Source organism: Dipodomys ordii, unplaced genomic scaffold (assembly GCF_000151885.1).
Source record: "Dipodomys ordii isolate 6190 unplaced genomic scaffold, Dord_2.0 Scaffold15, whole genome shotgun sequence".
NCBI classification, from domain to species: domain Eukaryota; kingdom Metazoa; phylum Chordata; class Mammalia; order Rodentia; family Heteromyidae; genus Dipodomys; species Dipodomys ordii.
In genome coordinates this window covers 18,819,218-18,835,009 of record NW_012267231.1, presented here as the reverse complement: position 1 = coordinate 18,835,009, position 15,792 = coordinate 18,819,218, and the positions used below count along the sequence as shown (strand labels likewise).

Sequence of the window (15,792 nt, the reverse complement as noted above, 5' to 3'; positions counted from 1 at the left end):
GGGGGGAGGGAGGGGGAGGGAGGAAATGAGGGAGGGAGGACGGACATCCATCTTTCTTGTGCGCCCACCACCATCTCCTGCATGAGCCCCGTGGCGCCCTGGCAGCCTGGTGCTCCCCCCCAGCCTCCCCAGGGCCACCTCCCTGCCGGGCTGCGCACCAGCCCTGACCCCACGTGCGCACAGCCACCCCTGCCTGGCCAGCCCCCAGCCCCTGAGCTGCGTCCCTTACAACCCCCACTCCTTGGGCTTCTGGAACACTCAGTGGGCCAGTGAGTGGATCTGTGCACGCCTGCCACACCCCACTGCACCCCACCGCATATACGCGCCAACCCAGGCCCGCATCTTCCTCTTCTCCCACGCCCCCCTCTTCCTTCTCCCTGCCCCATACTGTCCCAGGACCAAACCCCAGGCCCCCGACCCCCAGATTCACAGGTCCCCAGATTCACAGGTCCCCAGATCCCCAGAAAGCAAGCTTTCACCATGTCGTATTCCACTGTTTCCTGTCTGGGGCCGTCCTAGAGTTATGATGGACATGCTAATATTCATCTTTTGGTGCACAAGTGTGCACCGGTGCCCAGCTGTTTGCTGGCCTCTTGATGGCTTGTTTCCTCGTGCCTCCTTTCTAATATAGCACTGTAGCAAGAAGAAATACGAGGAGCCGGGCTCTGGCTCAAAGTTGATACAGTGGAATACTACATGGTGATGAAAAATATAAGCTGTCCCTATAATCTGTTCTGAACAATGGCTATGAAGATACATCTATATACACATCTATATACATAGATGGATAGATAGATAGATAGATAGATAGATAGATAGATAGATAGATAGATAGATAGATAGATAGATGATAGATAGATAGATGTGTATATATGGGCATGTGGGGATGTTGCTGCATACTCACAAAGGACATGTTTGTATCTAGGTGGCTTAAGCTTCAGTTGAAATTTTACTTAGGGGCCAGGCATAGTGCTGCAAACCTGTAATCCCAGCTATCCAGGAGACACAGGTAAGAGGATTGTGGCCTTAGAACAGCTTGAGCAGGAGCACAAGACCTATCTGAGTGCTTCTTCCTAAGGAGAATCTGGGTTCAATGCCCAGTGTACCAGAGAGAGAGAGAGACCTAAAAAAGGATTAAGTTGGCCAAACATGGTGGCTCACACCTATTATCTCAGTTACTTGGGAGGTTAAGATCAAGAGGACGGCAGTTGGAAGCCAGTATCAAAGAAGTCATTAAGAGGCCCCTCCCCATCTCAACAAACAAGCCAGCTGCAGTCGTTTATGCCTGTAGTTTAAGCCATGCAAGAAACCTTAGATCATGGTCTCAGGCCAACCCCAGCAAAAATGTCTAAAAAAACCAATCTCGCATCACAAAATATCACAGATCTTTCTCCCTTCCCGCCAGGGAGAAAAGTCTCCCTCTCCTGACTCCTAAGAAGAGGTGTGGGCTTCAAAGCTTGCCTTGAAATTGGACGTGCAGATGGTGGCGGCCTGCTGCATGCCTTCGCCTGCCAACACAGAGAAGACGTGGTCACCAAGGCCTCCAGGCACAGGGGCTCACGGCCGGCACCCTGCCACTCGAGCCACCACTCCACTTCCGGCTTTTTGCTGGTCCCTCGGGGACTTTCCTGCCCAACCTGGCTTTGAACCGTGATCCTCCTATCTCCGTCCCGAGAAGCTGGGATGATGGGCGTGAGCCACCGTGCCCGGCTAACATGCGGCCCTGAGTGCGTGCTCTCACACACATGATCAGAGGATCACACGGTCCACCCATGATCAGAGGATCACACGATCCACCCATGATCAGAGGATCACACGATCCACCCATGATCAGAAGATCACACGATCCACCCATGATCAGAGGATCACACGACCCACCCATGATCAGAGGATCACACGGTCCACCTATGATCAGAGGATCACACGGTCCACCTATGATCAGAGGATCACACGACCCACCCATGATCAGAGGATCACACGACCCACCCATGATCAGATGATCACACGGTCCACCTATGATCAGAGGATCACACGGTCCACCCAAGCGGGAAAGGCGCGATGCTCTTACCTGCAATGAACCAGCAAAGCCAGGAGCGGGGCTGTGGCTCAGGTGGTAGAGCTCCGGCCTTGAGCCAGGCAGCCCAAGCCAGAGCATCAAACACTGAGCACAAACAAAACGCAAGACAGGCCCTGGACAGAACACCGGCCTCCGCGGGCCAGGAGGCGGGGCGCCGGGTACGGAGTGTGGGAACCCGGCAGGCCGGCCCTGCGCCTGGCCCGGCCCTGCGCCCGCCCGTGCCAAGGCACAGCCGCACACCACATACCTTTCAGGGCGACGGAGAGCCTGATGTCGAAGGAGTACGGCCGGTCATGGCAGAGGTAGGGCAGGGGCTGGGGGACCTGGGGGAGGAGCAGCCCCGGTCACCGTCAAGGCAGGCCGCCCGCCCGGGAACGCGGGGCCTCCAGCACGCGTGCGCCCTGCCCCAGAACCGTGATCCTCCCTAGCTCAGCCCTGGAGCCGCTGAGACGATCAGATCATCTACCATGGCCAGCCCGCCCGGCCTCACGCAGGGGGCGCAGGGGCGCAGGGGCCTGACGAGGCCCTGGCCGGGAGTGGGGTGACCCAGGCCTGGGGTCGCAGCAGCTCCCCCTCCATCCCGCAGAGGGCAGAGGGAGTATTTACTGGCGCCATTTGTTGTCATTAAGTGATAGCTTGGGATCCCCGGGCCCTCCTAGATATGCACCTCCATAGAGCTCCGGCCAGCGCCCCCAGGGTCTCGATTTGGGGTATGTGCAGGGCGAGCCCCTGGGCCTGGAGATGGCAGGGTCCCAGTATGGGGGCTCACACGTGTAATCTCAGCTACTCAGGAGGCTGAGATCTGAGGAGCAAGGTTCAAAGCCAGCCCGGACAGAAAGGGACGTGAGACTCTTTATCTCCAATGAACCACCAGAAAACCGAAAGTGGTGCTGTGGCTCAAGTGGTAGAGCGCCAGCCTTGAGCTGAGGGACAGTGCCCTGGCCCAGAGTTCAAGCCCCAGGACCAGCACAGACCAAAACCAAGGCATGTGTGCTTACCTGCTCAGGGTTGGGCAGGACGAAGGGCATGAGGGCCTCCATGGGGACCACCCATGGGGAGATGGTGGTCCCAAAGCTCTTCCCGAGGAACGGGCCCAGCGGGACATACTCCCACTGCTGGATGTCCCGAGCTAGAAGGAGAAGGGGGGGAGGGGTGCTTGCCCAGCCCACCCTGCTTGTCCCAACCTTCCCTCTGCCCTCACCAGAACCTGGCACGCTAGCCCTGTCCAGGCTGCCCCAAAACCAGGGGAGAAATCACCCAGTACCAAAGAGGAGAGGCCCTTGACGCCATGGTGCCAGGTCATAATAGAAAGATGGACAAGCTGGTGGCATACACCTGTAATCCCAGCTACTCAGGAGGCTGAGATCTGAGGATTGTGTTTCAAAGCCAGCCTGGGCAGGAAAGTCATGAGACTCCTATCTTAACTGGAGAATTCACTATCAAAAAGCTAGAAGTGGAACTGTGGCCCAAGTGGTAACGCTCTAGCCTTGAGCACACAAAGCTCAGGGACAGTGCCCAGGCCCCCAGTTCAAGTCCCAGAACCAGCACACAAAAAAAGGACAGACAAAGGATGGTCACAATGATGCAGATGAAGAGGAGAGACACCCCAAAGCCCACCAGATCCCTAGGACTGATAGGGCCCGGCACTTAATATGTGCTCAGTGAACACCAATGAATGCAGTCAGCAGACCCAGACAGTCTGGTGAAGTGGCCCGGTCCTCAGAAACAGAAACCAGTCTGCCCCCCACATTCCTGGCCTGCTGTACCCCCTGCCACCATTACCACTCCAGTCGTTCATGAGAACCATCCCGAAGATGTGCTCGTGGGCCCTGGAGATGGGGATCGGCTCCCCAAACCGGTTCCCAGGACCTACAAAGAAGGCCTAACCAGAGCGGGTAGGGGAGGAATCAGGGTTAGTGTCTGGGACTGACCTGCACAGCCCCAGGACCTTTGTCAGCTGGAAACCGAAGGTCACAGAAATTTCCCAGCCTTGCCAGGGGCCAGGACTGCCACTGAGCCTGGACTGAACCTACGGCAACTCCGAGTCATGGAACTGTAGCCACGCAGCCACACGGCCACCCCAGGAAAGCGAGGCCCAGCTGCCTGGGCGGCCTGCTGTTCTTCCCTTCTGCTCACAGCCAAGCACGGTGACCCAGGCCTGTAATCCTAACTATTCAGAAGCCTGTGAGATCTGAGGATCGTGGTTCAAAGCCAGCCCAGGTAGAAAAGTCCATGAGATTTTTATTTCCAATTAACTACCAAAAAAGTCAGAAGTGGAGCTGTGGCTCAAGTGGTAGAGCACTAGCCTTAAACAAAAATGTTCAGGGACAGTACGCAGGCCCTGAGTTCAAACCCCTGGATTGGCACCAAAAAGAAGAAGACGAAGAAGAAGAAGAGGAGGAGGAGGAGGAAGAGGAGGAGGAGGAGGAAGAGGAAGAGGAGGAGGAGGAGGAGGAAGAGGAAGAAAAAAATAAGAACATAAATGAGTAACTATTGAACTGTTACTCTATGGAGAAAGAAATACAGGGTTAGATTTCCATAAGTCTCTGGTCACACCCCTTCCCTTCCCTCCCCTTCCCTCCCCTCCTCTCCCCTCCCCTCCCATTCCCTTCTTCATGCTCCTGTATATCCAGAACTAATGCAACTCCCCACACAGCTCACCATTTCCAACTCGATATCCAGGAGTTTAGAGGCGCCGTATACAGGAGGCTTGGCTGAAATGACACCAACACAAGGGGGTGCCGTGAGTGCCAGGCTGCACGGGTACCAGCAGCTGAGCTGGGCAGGACCAGGTATTGGAAATCACTTACAATTGTCAGGTCTCATCTGCCCCGTGGGCCTTCGGATTGGGGTGCCGGACACCACCACGGAGGAGGCCCGGCCATGGTAGCCAACAGGCAAGTGCAGCCTGGTTCAGACACAAGCAAGGGAAAGGGGCATGGACGCTGTTAAAATACTGCAAAGTAAACCGGAATGACACAGGCCCACACCTGTGAACCTGACTACTAGAGAGGCAGGGATTGAGAGGACTGCCATTGGAGGCCAGCCTGAGCAAAATGCCCATGAAACCTTATCTTAGGCAACAGAGAAAAAGGAAAGGAAGAAAGAAGGCAGGCATAGTAGTACAGGGTAGAAGTATCTGAGGTCCAGACCAGCCTGGACAAAAAAGCTCCTGAGAAGCTGTGTCAAACCAACAGCCACGCATGCCCAGATGTGACACTGACTACCTGTGCTGGGAGATTTGAGCCACCACAGGAGGTGGCTCCTGTCTGTCATCCCAGCTACCCAGGAAGCTGAAAGCTGAGGATCGTGGTTCAAAGCCAGCCCAGTTAGGAAAGTGCATGAGACTCTGATCTCCAATGAACCACCAGGAAACCGGAAGTGGCGCATGACTCAAAGTGGTAGAGCTCTAGCCTTGAGTGAAAGAGCTCAGGAACAGCGCCCGAGCCCTGACTTAAAGCCCCACAATCAATTAAAAACAAAAACAAATTCAGTGCACCTATGGATCATGCCCAGAACCCAACTATACAAAAAGCTGAGATCTGAAGATTTCAGGTTCAAAAGCAGCCCCGGCAGGAAAGTCTGAGATGCTTGTCATTGATTAACCAGTACAGGGTTTGACCTAGCAAAAGTGCAAGGCTTTGCGTTCAAGACCTTGTTCTGACATCTGTGTGCGCACACACACACACATTCACATATATTCATGTAAATATTCACACATATCCACATATATATGGATATATGTATATTCCCAATGCCTATAGAAAAAAAAGTTATATAATGGAAACATAGCCTGAAGAAAGGGAAAATTCTGATGCAGGCTACAGTATAAGTAAGTCTGGACGACACTGTATTAAGTGAAATAATCAAGTCACACACAAAAATAGGAAGCCAATATGGTGACACACACTTGTAATCCCTGCATTTGTAAGGCAAGAACAAGAGGGTCAGAGGGCCCAGGCTGGCTTGGACTGGAGAGACATACTGAGACCTTGAATCAAAACATTAATAAAAGCTGGGCTAGGTGCTCACGCCTATAATCCCAGCTATTCAGGAAGCTGGAGTCTGGGGATCGTGGTTCAGACGCTGACTTCTGAGACACTGATCTCCAATGAGCCACCAAGAAAGGTAGAAGGAGAGCTGTGGTTCAAGAGGTAGAGTACTAGCCTCGATTGGAAAAGCCAAGGGAGAGTGCAAGGCCATGAGTTCAAGCCCCACTATTGGCACCACAAAAAAAACCCAAACCTGCTGAACTTGACAGACAGACCAAGAGCCCACCCTGAGCCGCCACCGGACGCACCAGTTGGGCATGAGGGCGTTGTCCTTTCCCCGGAAGATGATACCAATGTTGGTGGCGTGTTGCCGGAAGGAATAGAAATCCGTGTAGTCTCCTAAAAAAGGACCAAGCCCAGCCCATCAGGGATGCCCACAGTGGAGAGGCCCGGATGAGGCCGGGAGCACACACTCAAGTGCCTCATTCAAGACCCATTTCTGGCCAGGCATGGTAGCTCATGCTTGTAGTCCCAGTCATTCTTAGAACCTTTGCCCTGAGAAACAAATTAAAAAGTAGGAAAACCGTAGAATCTGAATATGGAGTAGCCGATACCCTTCCACATCTGTTTTTGGCCAGTACTGAGGCTGGACCTCATGTCCCTTAGTGTGTCTAATTCAAAGATGAAGCTCTACCACTTGAGCCACAGCTCCACTTCCAGCTTTTTTTTTTTTTTTTTTTTTGGTGGTTCACTGGAGATAAGAATCTCATGGACTTTTCTGCCCTGGCTGGCTTCAAACCTTGATCCTCACCTCTCAATCTGCTATGTAGCTAGGATTACAGGTGAGTCTAACACCAACACCAACACTTGGTGGTGGTGTCTTTTTTGTTTTGTTTTTAGGTACTGGTATGGAGACTTGAACTTGGGGCCCTGGTGCTGTCCCTGAGCTTTTTTTGTGTGTGGTTTTTTTTTTTTTAACTGTATTTTTTTTGTCTTTTCTTTTTTGGTACTGGGGATCGAACCCAGGACGTTGCGCTTGCTAGGCAAGCGCTTTGCCACTGAGCTACATCCCAGCCCTGTCCCTGAGCTTTTTCACCCAAAGCTGGCACTCTACCACTTGAGTCCTGGCTCTACTGAGTTTTGCTGGTTCGCTGGAGTTAAGAGTCTCATGGGCCTTCTTGCCCAGGCTGGCTTTGAACTGCAATCCTCACACTGCAGCTTCTAGAGTGGCTGGGATGATCAGCGTGCCCACCAGCCCTTGGCCCACTCCCCTTAGGGAGTTTCTGAGCTTCCCAAGTCTAACACTTAAGTTTCCTTTTGTTTGTTTGTGATTTTTTTTTGGGGGGTGGGGTGGGGAAGGATTTGAACTGGGATCTGTGTTTATCCGATGAAGTGCTCTCTGCTTCTACTTCTGGGCCTGGATGCTGTCCCTCAGCTCTTCAGTTCAAGGTAAGTGCTCTACCACTTGAGCCACAGCGCACCACTTTTGGTTTTCTGAGTGGTTTATTGGAGATAGGAGTCTCACAGACTTTCCTGCTCTGGCTGGCTTTGAACTGTGATCCTCAGATCTCAGCCTCCTGAGTAGCTAGGATTACAAGTGTGAGCCACTGGCTTCTACTTCTTGTACCACATACACTGCTTGTGACCCCACACAGGGACACACACACACACACACACACACACACACACACACACACACACACACACACCGCCTCAGGAGCCACACATTTGCTTAGGCTGTGTCTGCAATCTGGACCACTTCTTTCCCCCTCACCAGTGGGTTTCAATTCCAGCACCGCCTTACTTTCTCTCGCTGACTTCTTCCTTCCTTGCTATCCCCTTATCTGCCTCCTCCCCGGTGAGCTTTCCTTCCCGGGGGCCTTCCGGTTTTGGTAAGATCACAACCACTTCATTCTACTAGACTCCCTCTCAGGACCACAACAAGGCCTTGCTTGAACAGGAACACACCTGGCGTCTAATAATTGGTGAACTGAACGGGGAGGTTGCAGGCTACAGATGCCCTCCCCCACTGAGGAGATGAATGACTAAAATCTGAGGGGATGAATGACTAAAATCTGCAGGGAAACCCACTTGGGATCACTGGCTTGTTGAGTGTCCCAAATCTCACATTAAAAAAAAAAAAAAGAAGGAAGAAATCTAGGAAGTGGCACTGTGTCTCAAAGTGGTAGAGCACTAGCCTTGAGCAGGAAAGCTTAGAGTCAGTGCCCAGGCCCTGAGTTCAAGTCCCATGGCCAACAATAACTACAAAAAAAAGGAAATACAAAACAACCCGGTACTGGTGGCTCACGCTTGTAAGCCCAGCTACTCAGGAGGCTGAGATCTGAGGATCGCAGTTCAAAGCCAGCTCCAGGCAGAAACATCTGCAAGACTCTTATCTCCAGTGAACCAGCAAAAACTTTAGAAGTGGAGCTGTGGCTGGAGTGGTAGAGCACCAGCCTTGAGTGAAAGCTCAGGGACAGGACCCAGACCCTGAGTTCCAGTCTCAGGACCAGAACCAAAAGGGAAAAAAAGCCATGTGCTGGTGCCTCTCACCTGAATCCCAGCTACTCATCAGACTGAGATATAAGGATTATGGTGTGAGGCCAGTCTAGGCAGGAAAGCTCACGAGACTGTTATCTCCAGCCACCAAAAAACTAGACGTGGAATTGTGGCTCAAGTGGCAGAACACCAACTTTGAGTGAAAAAGCCAAGTGAGAGCACACAGTCTCTGGGTTCAAACCCCACTAATGGGCAAACAAAATGGCGGCTCTGATGACCACTTGGAGCACTTGCCCCACAGCCTTCTGGGAAGAGGGAGGGCACTGACATACATGGGTCACGTGACTGACCAGGACCCCGAGGGATCCGGAGCTCCCAGCCAGACCCAATGGCCACAAGTGGGCTGAGACCCCACTCACAGCCGAAGCCCAGCCTGCTTTCCTCTTGCCTGGGACGGGGAACTAAGCACTCGCCAGATTCTGTCCACATTGACTTAGCAACAACATCAGCACTCACCGATGGTGGCTGGAAGGTGCATGGTGGCAGAGGTCTGGGAGACGAAGGCCCTGAAATGCAGAACCAGGGGCTTCAAGGTCAAGGTCAGGAGCATGGTACACAGAAGCCCCACTCCGGCTAAGACCTGCAGACTCAGCCCAGAATTGCACTCGCCCTCTGTGATGGTCTGGAAAATCACATCCACAATGCCACACACAGCTGACTGCCCCTTCTCTCTCAAACCTCCTCCTCTGAAAAACAGGGCTGGGGGACGGGATCCTCTATGCTAGAAAACAAAGAAGAGGCCAGGCATGGTGGCTCACGCCTGTCATCCTAGCTACTCAGGAGGCTGAGATTGAGGATCGCAGTTCAAAGCCAGCCCGGGCAGGAAAGTCTGTGAGACTCTTTATCTCCAATGAACCAGCAGAAAACTGGAAGTGGAGCTGTGGCTCAAGTAGTAGAGTGCCAGACATGAGTGAAAAAGCTCAGGAACAGGGCTGGGAAGGTGGCTCAGTGGTAGAGTGCTTGCCTTGCATGCATGAGGCCCTGGGTTTGATTCCTCAGCACCACATAAGCAGAAAAAGCCGGAAGTGACTCTGTGGCTCACATGGTAGAGCGCTAGCCTTGAACTGAAGAGCTGAGGGACAGCGCCCAGGCTGAAAGTTCAGGCCCCATGAGCAACCAAAACAAAACAAAAAAAAAAGCTCAGGGACAGCACCTAGGACCTGAGTTCAAGTTCTGAGAGAAAAAGAAAGAAGGGGAAGGAGCAGAGAAGGTGTGGCTGGAGTGGATGGGGACAGAGCAGGGGCTAGCTTGGCTGATCGGTAATCCCAGGGCTGCCCACATGTCCCAGAGAGGGACTGGATGGTGTTGGGCTGGGTTCACCAGGCCCAGCCACAGGCCAGATCCTCATGGTCTGCCACCCAGCCCCACACGCACGGCCTGCCACCCAGCCCATGGCCCTCACCGCTTCCGGAGCTCAGTGTCATCTCTCAGCCTGGCTTGGCTGGCAGACAGCAAGTCCTGCAGGTATGCCCTCGCCTCCTTCCAGGCAGCCTGGCCCAAGCCCATGAAGCTGTTGAGCGTTGACTAGGACGAGAAGAGGCAGAGAAGAGGTCACAGTGTGGGAAAGATCTAGAGAAGCACACCACTACCACCATTGCCTTCCCAGTGAGGGCCAGCCACTCCGTAAGAAGGTTCTACTCCTCAATGCTCTTGGAAGCTGGGTGCAATGGCTCACACCTGTAATCCCAGCTACTCAGGAGGCTGAGGTCTAAGGACTGCAGTCCAAAGCCAAGAAAGTTTGGGAAGCTCTTATGTCCAATTAACCACCAAAAAGCCAAAAGTAGAGCCTGTGGATCAAGTGGTAGAGCACTAGCCTTGAACAAAAGAAGCTCAGGAATAGCAGCCAGGCCCTGAGTTCAAGTCTCAGGACTGGCAAAAAAAAAAAAAAAGAGAAGATGTCGCCTGCCAGTGGGTCTGTCTCAGAAGGGCTCCCACCTGCACTGGCCAGCCGGTCATGCGGGACAGCGTCTCCCTCACGCACAGAGGCGCTGAGTAAGAGCAGATGGCATTTCTGGGAGGGGGTACTGCAGGGGGGGAGCATGGCGCCCGTCCTACCTCTTGGAAGACGTGCTGGTGCTGGCAGAGAGCAGGTCCAGTGAAGAGGTGTGCAATGGCACTGAGGTCCAAGATCTGCTCCCCGATAGCCACTCCAATCCGGGGCTTCGGCTAGGAGGAAGACAGGATGGTCAGCCAAGAACTGGTGGCTTACCTCTGCAATCCTAGATACTCAGGAGGCGGCGATCTGAGGATCAAAGTTCAAAGTCAGCCCAGAAGGGACATTTGTGAGACTCTCATCTCTAATTAACCAGCAAAAGGCTGCATGTATGTGGTTGGGCGCCAGTGGCTCACACCTAAGGAAGCTGAGATTTGAGGATCTTGGTTCGGGACCAGCCCAGGCAGGAAAGTTTGAGAGACTCTTATCTCCAATTAACTACTCAGAAAAAGCTGGAAGTGGGGCTGGGAAGGTGGCTCAGTGGTAGAGCGCTTGCCTTGCATGCCTGAGGCCCTGGGTTCGATTCCTCAGCACCACATAAGCAAAAAGAAAAAAGCCGGAAGTGGCGCTGTGGCTCAAGTGGTAGAGCACTAGCCTTGAGCTGAAGAGCTGAGGGACAGTGCCCAGACCCAGAGTTCAGGCCCCACAACCGGACCCAAAAACAAAAAAAAGAAAAAGCTGGAAGTGGACTGTGGCTCAAGTGGTAGAATGCTAGCCTTGAACAAAAGAGCATAGGGACAGCACCCAGACCTTGAGTTCAAGCCCCAGGACCAACACACACACACACACACACACATACACACACACACACACACACACACAGCTGTTAAAGAGCCAGCCTCGAGAGAAAAGCTATGGGAGAGCGCCCAGGCCCTGAGTTCAAGCCCCAGTACTGGGCACATATTCACATACACACATACAAAAGACATGTGCTTAGCTCAGGGAAAAGCCACGGTGAGCCTGGCTCATGTGGTAGAAAGCTGATCTAACACCCCACAGGCACTCCGTTACATGGGCCTCCTGGAGAGGGGTGCATGGAGTATGGCTCCTGTCTCTACATCCATGAGAGCAGATAAAGAGATTCTGTGTTTCCTCAAAGGGAAATAAATAGCCCTGGGCTGTGGAAAGAGCAGGCAGCCTGGTCCAAGCCTTGTGCCCAAGTAAATTGCCTCAACCAGCCAACACTGGTGACTTACACCTGTAATCCCAGCTACTCAGAAGGCTGAAAACTGAGAACTGCAGTTCAAAGCCAGCCTTGGGGGCTGGGAAGGTGGCTCAGTGGTAGAGTGCTTGCCTTGCATGCATGAGGCCCTGGGTTTGATTCCTCAGCACCACATAAGCAGAAAAAGCCAGAAGTGGTGCTGTGGCTCAAGTGGTAGAGCGCTTGCCTTGAGCTGAAGGGCTGAGGGACAGCACCCAGGCCCAGAGTTTAAACCCCATGACCAACCAAAAAAAACCCAGCCAGGGCAGGAAAGTCCCTGAGACTCTTATCTCTAACTCAGCAGCAAAAAGGTCAGAAGTTGTGGCTCATGTGTCGCAGCACCAGCCTTGAAAACCAAGAGGCCCTGAGTTCTAATCCCCAAGTTCCAACTTCTGTGCTATTGCACAGACGCCTGCACTAACCCCATTCCCCTCAGGCAGCCTAGGCCTTCTCTGGGACCAGGCACTTGGGCTACAGGTCATGGAGAACTCCATACATACATAGTGCTCAGGGCTGGAAGCAGAGGCTCCAGTGGGAAAGCTCAGGTTGTAGGAGCAGCTGCACCCCAGAACTTGAGGGGGAAAATTCCTTTTTAGGTTGGCACTGGTATTGGAATTTGAACTCAGGGCCGTGTACTCTGGCTTGGCTTTTTTACTTGAGGCTGGCGTTCTACCATATGAGACATGCCTCATGTCTGGCTTTTTGCTAGCTCATTGGAAATAAGAGTTTCCCAAGACCTTTCTGTCCTTGCTTTCTTTAAACCAAGACCCTCAGCTCTCAGTCTCCAGAGTAGCTAGAATGACAGGCCGTAGCCGCCGGCACCCAGCTTAGTCCCAGCCGTTGGGCCCTAGAGACCTGGAAAAGCAATTGTGCCAATGCACCGCTCTAGGTGGAACATGGCAGGGGAGGGGGGCGGAAGGGTGATTCTCTCCCATGCTGTTTGGGACAGGAACTCCAGGCCAGTGCTGTCACACCCCAACCTCCCATCCCTACGAGGCCCCGCCCTCTTGGCCTCAGTTTCCCCCTGGATCTTCAGACAGCAACTAGAGAGAGGCACATCCTTTGTCTACCGGGACACACTGCCTCTGTTCCCCAGCATCTGGTCGCATGGGACGCGGAACTGTCCTGCCACAGGTGACTGTGCAGAGTTCTGGAAGCTGACACACAGCTGGGTATAAGCACACACATCCACCCAGAGCTCATGACTTACCAGGCTGAGATCTGAGAACTGAGGTTCAAAGTCAGCCTGGGCAGGAAAGGCCATGAGACTCCTATCTCCAAAAGCCAGAAGTAGAGCTGTGGTTTAAGTGGAAGAGCACTAGCTGTCAGCAAAAGAGCTCAGGGACAGCGCCCAGGCCCTGAGTGCAAGCCCCAGAACCAGCATTCAAAACATAAATAACAAAAATAAACCAACAACAAAAATAGAATAGATGTAACCCTAGCGACTCAGCATGGAGAGGAAAGTCTGTGAGACTCTTATCTCCAATTCAACACCAAAAAGCCAGAAGTAAAGCTGTGGGTAGACTGCAGTTTCTACCAGGGTGAAGCGTTTGTGAGCGATCCATGCATGGAGGGACCCGCCATGGGGGACAGTGGGGCAGCCATTCATTCCTCAGCTGCCACCACCACAATGCCTGGGAGATTCAGTGGAGATCAGCATAGTTTGAATGCTCTGAACTTTCTGGATGGAAAGTGGAGATCAGCATAGTTTGAATGCTCTGAACTTTCTGGGTGTAAAGTGGAGATCAGCATAGTTTGAATGCTCTGAACTTTCCGGATGGAAAGCCAAAAAGGCTAACTCTCCCTCTGGGCACTCTTTCTCAGCGGCCAGGGGGGAGGAGGGGCTTGCCCACCAGAAGTCCCTAGCAGCTACCTGGAACATTCTAGCAATAAAGGAGCAGGGCAGTGTCTGGGAACCTCTGGCCACACACACTAGAGGGACCTGAATTCCAGATTTTCCTGGCGCTCACAAATGCCTGTCCAGTCCTCTCGACCCTCAGGTCAGGTGAGGGCCTGCCTGTCCTATCTGCTGAGGGCCAAGGGTCAAAGGTCGCAGGGTCAGAGGGTGGTTCTGCCTGTGGAGCATGGTTGGCTGGCACAGTTAAGGTTTAACAGGCAGTGTTTGTGGAGGGGGCTGCTGTGGCTGTGACCCACACCTGGGTCAAGGCCTCTGGTTGTGCAATCAAAGCATTGACCGTGGGCAAGACCACACAAGGCCAGACCATCTGGGTACCAGGGAAAGGCCAGGGAGAAAGGGCTCCTCCCCCCACTCCAGGAAGCAGTTCTTTTAACTGGTACTCCACCAGGGAGAATGCCCCAGCCCTAGCAGACATCTCCCCCATAGTTCTGGGTGCCATGATTTAGAATTGGAGTTTATCTGTAGGTGGGAGAGGAACACACATGCGCACATGCGCACATGCGCACATACATGCACATGGACACACGCATGCACATACACACCTGCATGCTCTCTCTCTCTCTCTCTCTCTCTCTCTCTCTCTCTCTCGGAATCTGCTTGTCCCCCATTCCTCTCCCCTTGGCCCTGATTTCCCACTCTTTCTGATCAGACCCTGCCCGCCCTGTCCAGGCCTCTTTCTGGACTGCAGGAACCTTAGGTGCCAGGCATGGCCGGGGTCAGCGAGGGCACGGAGGCTCCTCAGCCCGCACCGCCTGGCAACCACAGAACAAGAGCAACGCCGCTGCGGTGCTCCCACCTGCCGGTCCAGCCACGCCGGAGGCCGAGCTCCGAGGCCCGCGGTGCGAGGCCAGCCCGGGCAGGAAAGCCCGCGAGGCTCTCATCTCCACTGAACCAGTAAAAAGCTGGAAGTAGTGTTGTGACTCAGGTGGTAGATCGCCAGCCTTGAGCAAGAGAGCTCGGGGGCAGCGCCAGGTTCTGAGTTCAAGCCCCAGGATCAAATAAATTAAATAAATAACGTGGGGATTAAATGGAACTTTCCAGGTTCTGGAGTTAGGGATTGCACGCGCTGGCCGGGCCGGGGAGGGGTCCCGGGAACGGCGGCGGCCGGCGGTCTCGCACCCTCCGGCAGCACCGCGGCCCTCGCCCCGGCCCCCCACGGTCCCGCCCGCTCACCCGGCCCGCGGTGGAGAAGACGCCATAGGGCAAATTCTGGATCGGGAAGTCCGAGTCCGCGGGCACCGGCACGAAGGACATGGCAGCAGGCACCCGCAGCACGGCCGAGGGCGACGGCGACTGGACGGGGCCCCAGGGTCCGGCCGCGCCCGGGTTCGCGCCCGCCCCCTCTTCTTCCCAACCCTCGGTTCGCGCCGCTCCGCCCAGCGCTCCAGCGGCGTCCCGGGCAGCGGCCGGCAGACCCCGCAGCGACAGGGCTCCGCCCCGCGGAGATCCCCCCGAGCGCCCCGCCCAGGCCACGCCCCCACTCCCATAAGCATACCCTAGACCCCGCCCCTTCGCGTGTCCACCTCCGCCCTCACTGCAGCCCGCCCCTGTCCCTCATTTCCATAATCTCGCTTTTATCACACCACTCCCATTCCACAGCCCAAGAAACCACTTTCTGGCCACGCCCATATGAGGAGCCCCGCCCCGCTCGCTAGGGGCTATGTGCGAGCTCCGCTGCCGTGGGGAGACCACAGCGCCGCCTCCAGCTGCGCTCGCGGCGGCCAGGGCGGGGCCGGGCCGGGGAGGGGCCGGGGGCGGGGCGGGGCCCCTTGAAAGCGTCTTGAGTGAACAACTCCGTTTGCCACACAGTCCCAGTATGTGGAGAAGGGCCATCAGGCCTGCTTATTCCCCAGTCCAACCTGCTGCTCCACAGTCGTGTCTGTCTCAGCTCTCTGCTCTCAGAGATTGGTTAACTGCTAATTGCAGGGCGTTTGGAAGTGTGTGTGTGTGTGTGTGTGTGTGTGTGTGTGTGTGTGTGGCGTGCGTGCACATTGAAGAGAGATGAAAAAGAAAGAGAGCTTAAAAGGTCAGCTGCCAGGCTGGGAAGGTGGC

At 54.4% G+C, this 15,792-nt stretch overlaps 1 protein-coding gene across 1 annotated transcript in view; it reads right to left on the bottom strand.

The window, feature by feature from the left end:
* The window catches only part of Fah (fumarylacetoacetate hydrolase (fumarylacetoacetase)), an 18,848-nt gene extending 3,710 nt beyond the window's left edge, over positions 1-15,138 (bottom strand). The window contains exons 1-11 of the mRNA XM_013012198.1: positions 14,914-15,138; positions 10,684-10,794; positions 10,031-10,152; positions 9,085-9,134; positions 6,378-6,468; positions 4,888-4,985; positions 4,739-4,791; positions 3,860-3,959; positions 3,076-3,206; positions 2,325-2,400; positions 1,462-1,508 (exon numbers count right to left, since the gene is read on the bottom strand). Coding sequence (XP_012867652.1) covers positions 1,462-1,508; positions 2,325-2,400; positions 3,076-3,206; positions 3,860-3,959; positions 4,739-4,791; positions 4,888-4,985; positions 6,378-6,468; positions 9,085-9,134; positions 10,031-10,152; positions 10,684-10,794; positions 14,914-14,994 — 960 coding nt within the window. The 5' untranslated portion in view covers positions 14,995-15,138. The remainder of the gene's footprint in view (positions 1-1,461; positions 1,509-2,324; positions 2,401-3,075; positions 3,207-3,859; positions 3,960-4,738; positions 4,792-4,887; positions 4,986-6,377; positions 6,469-9,084; positions 9,135-10,030; positions 10,153-10,683; positions 10,795-14,913) is intronic.
* Positions 15,139-15,792: the final 654 nt, after the last annotated feature.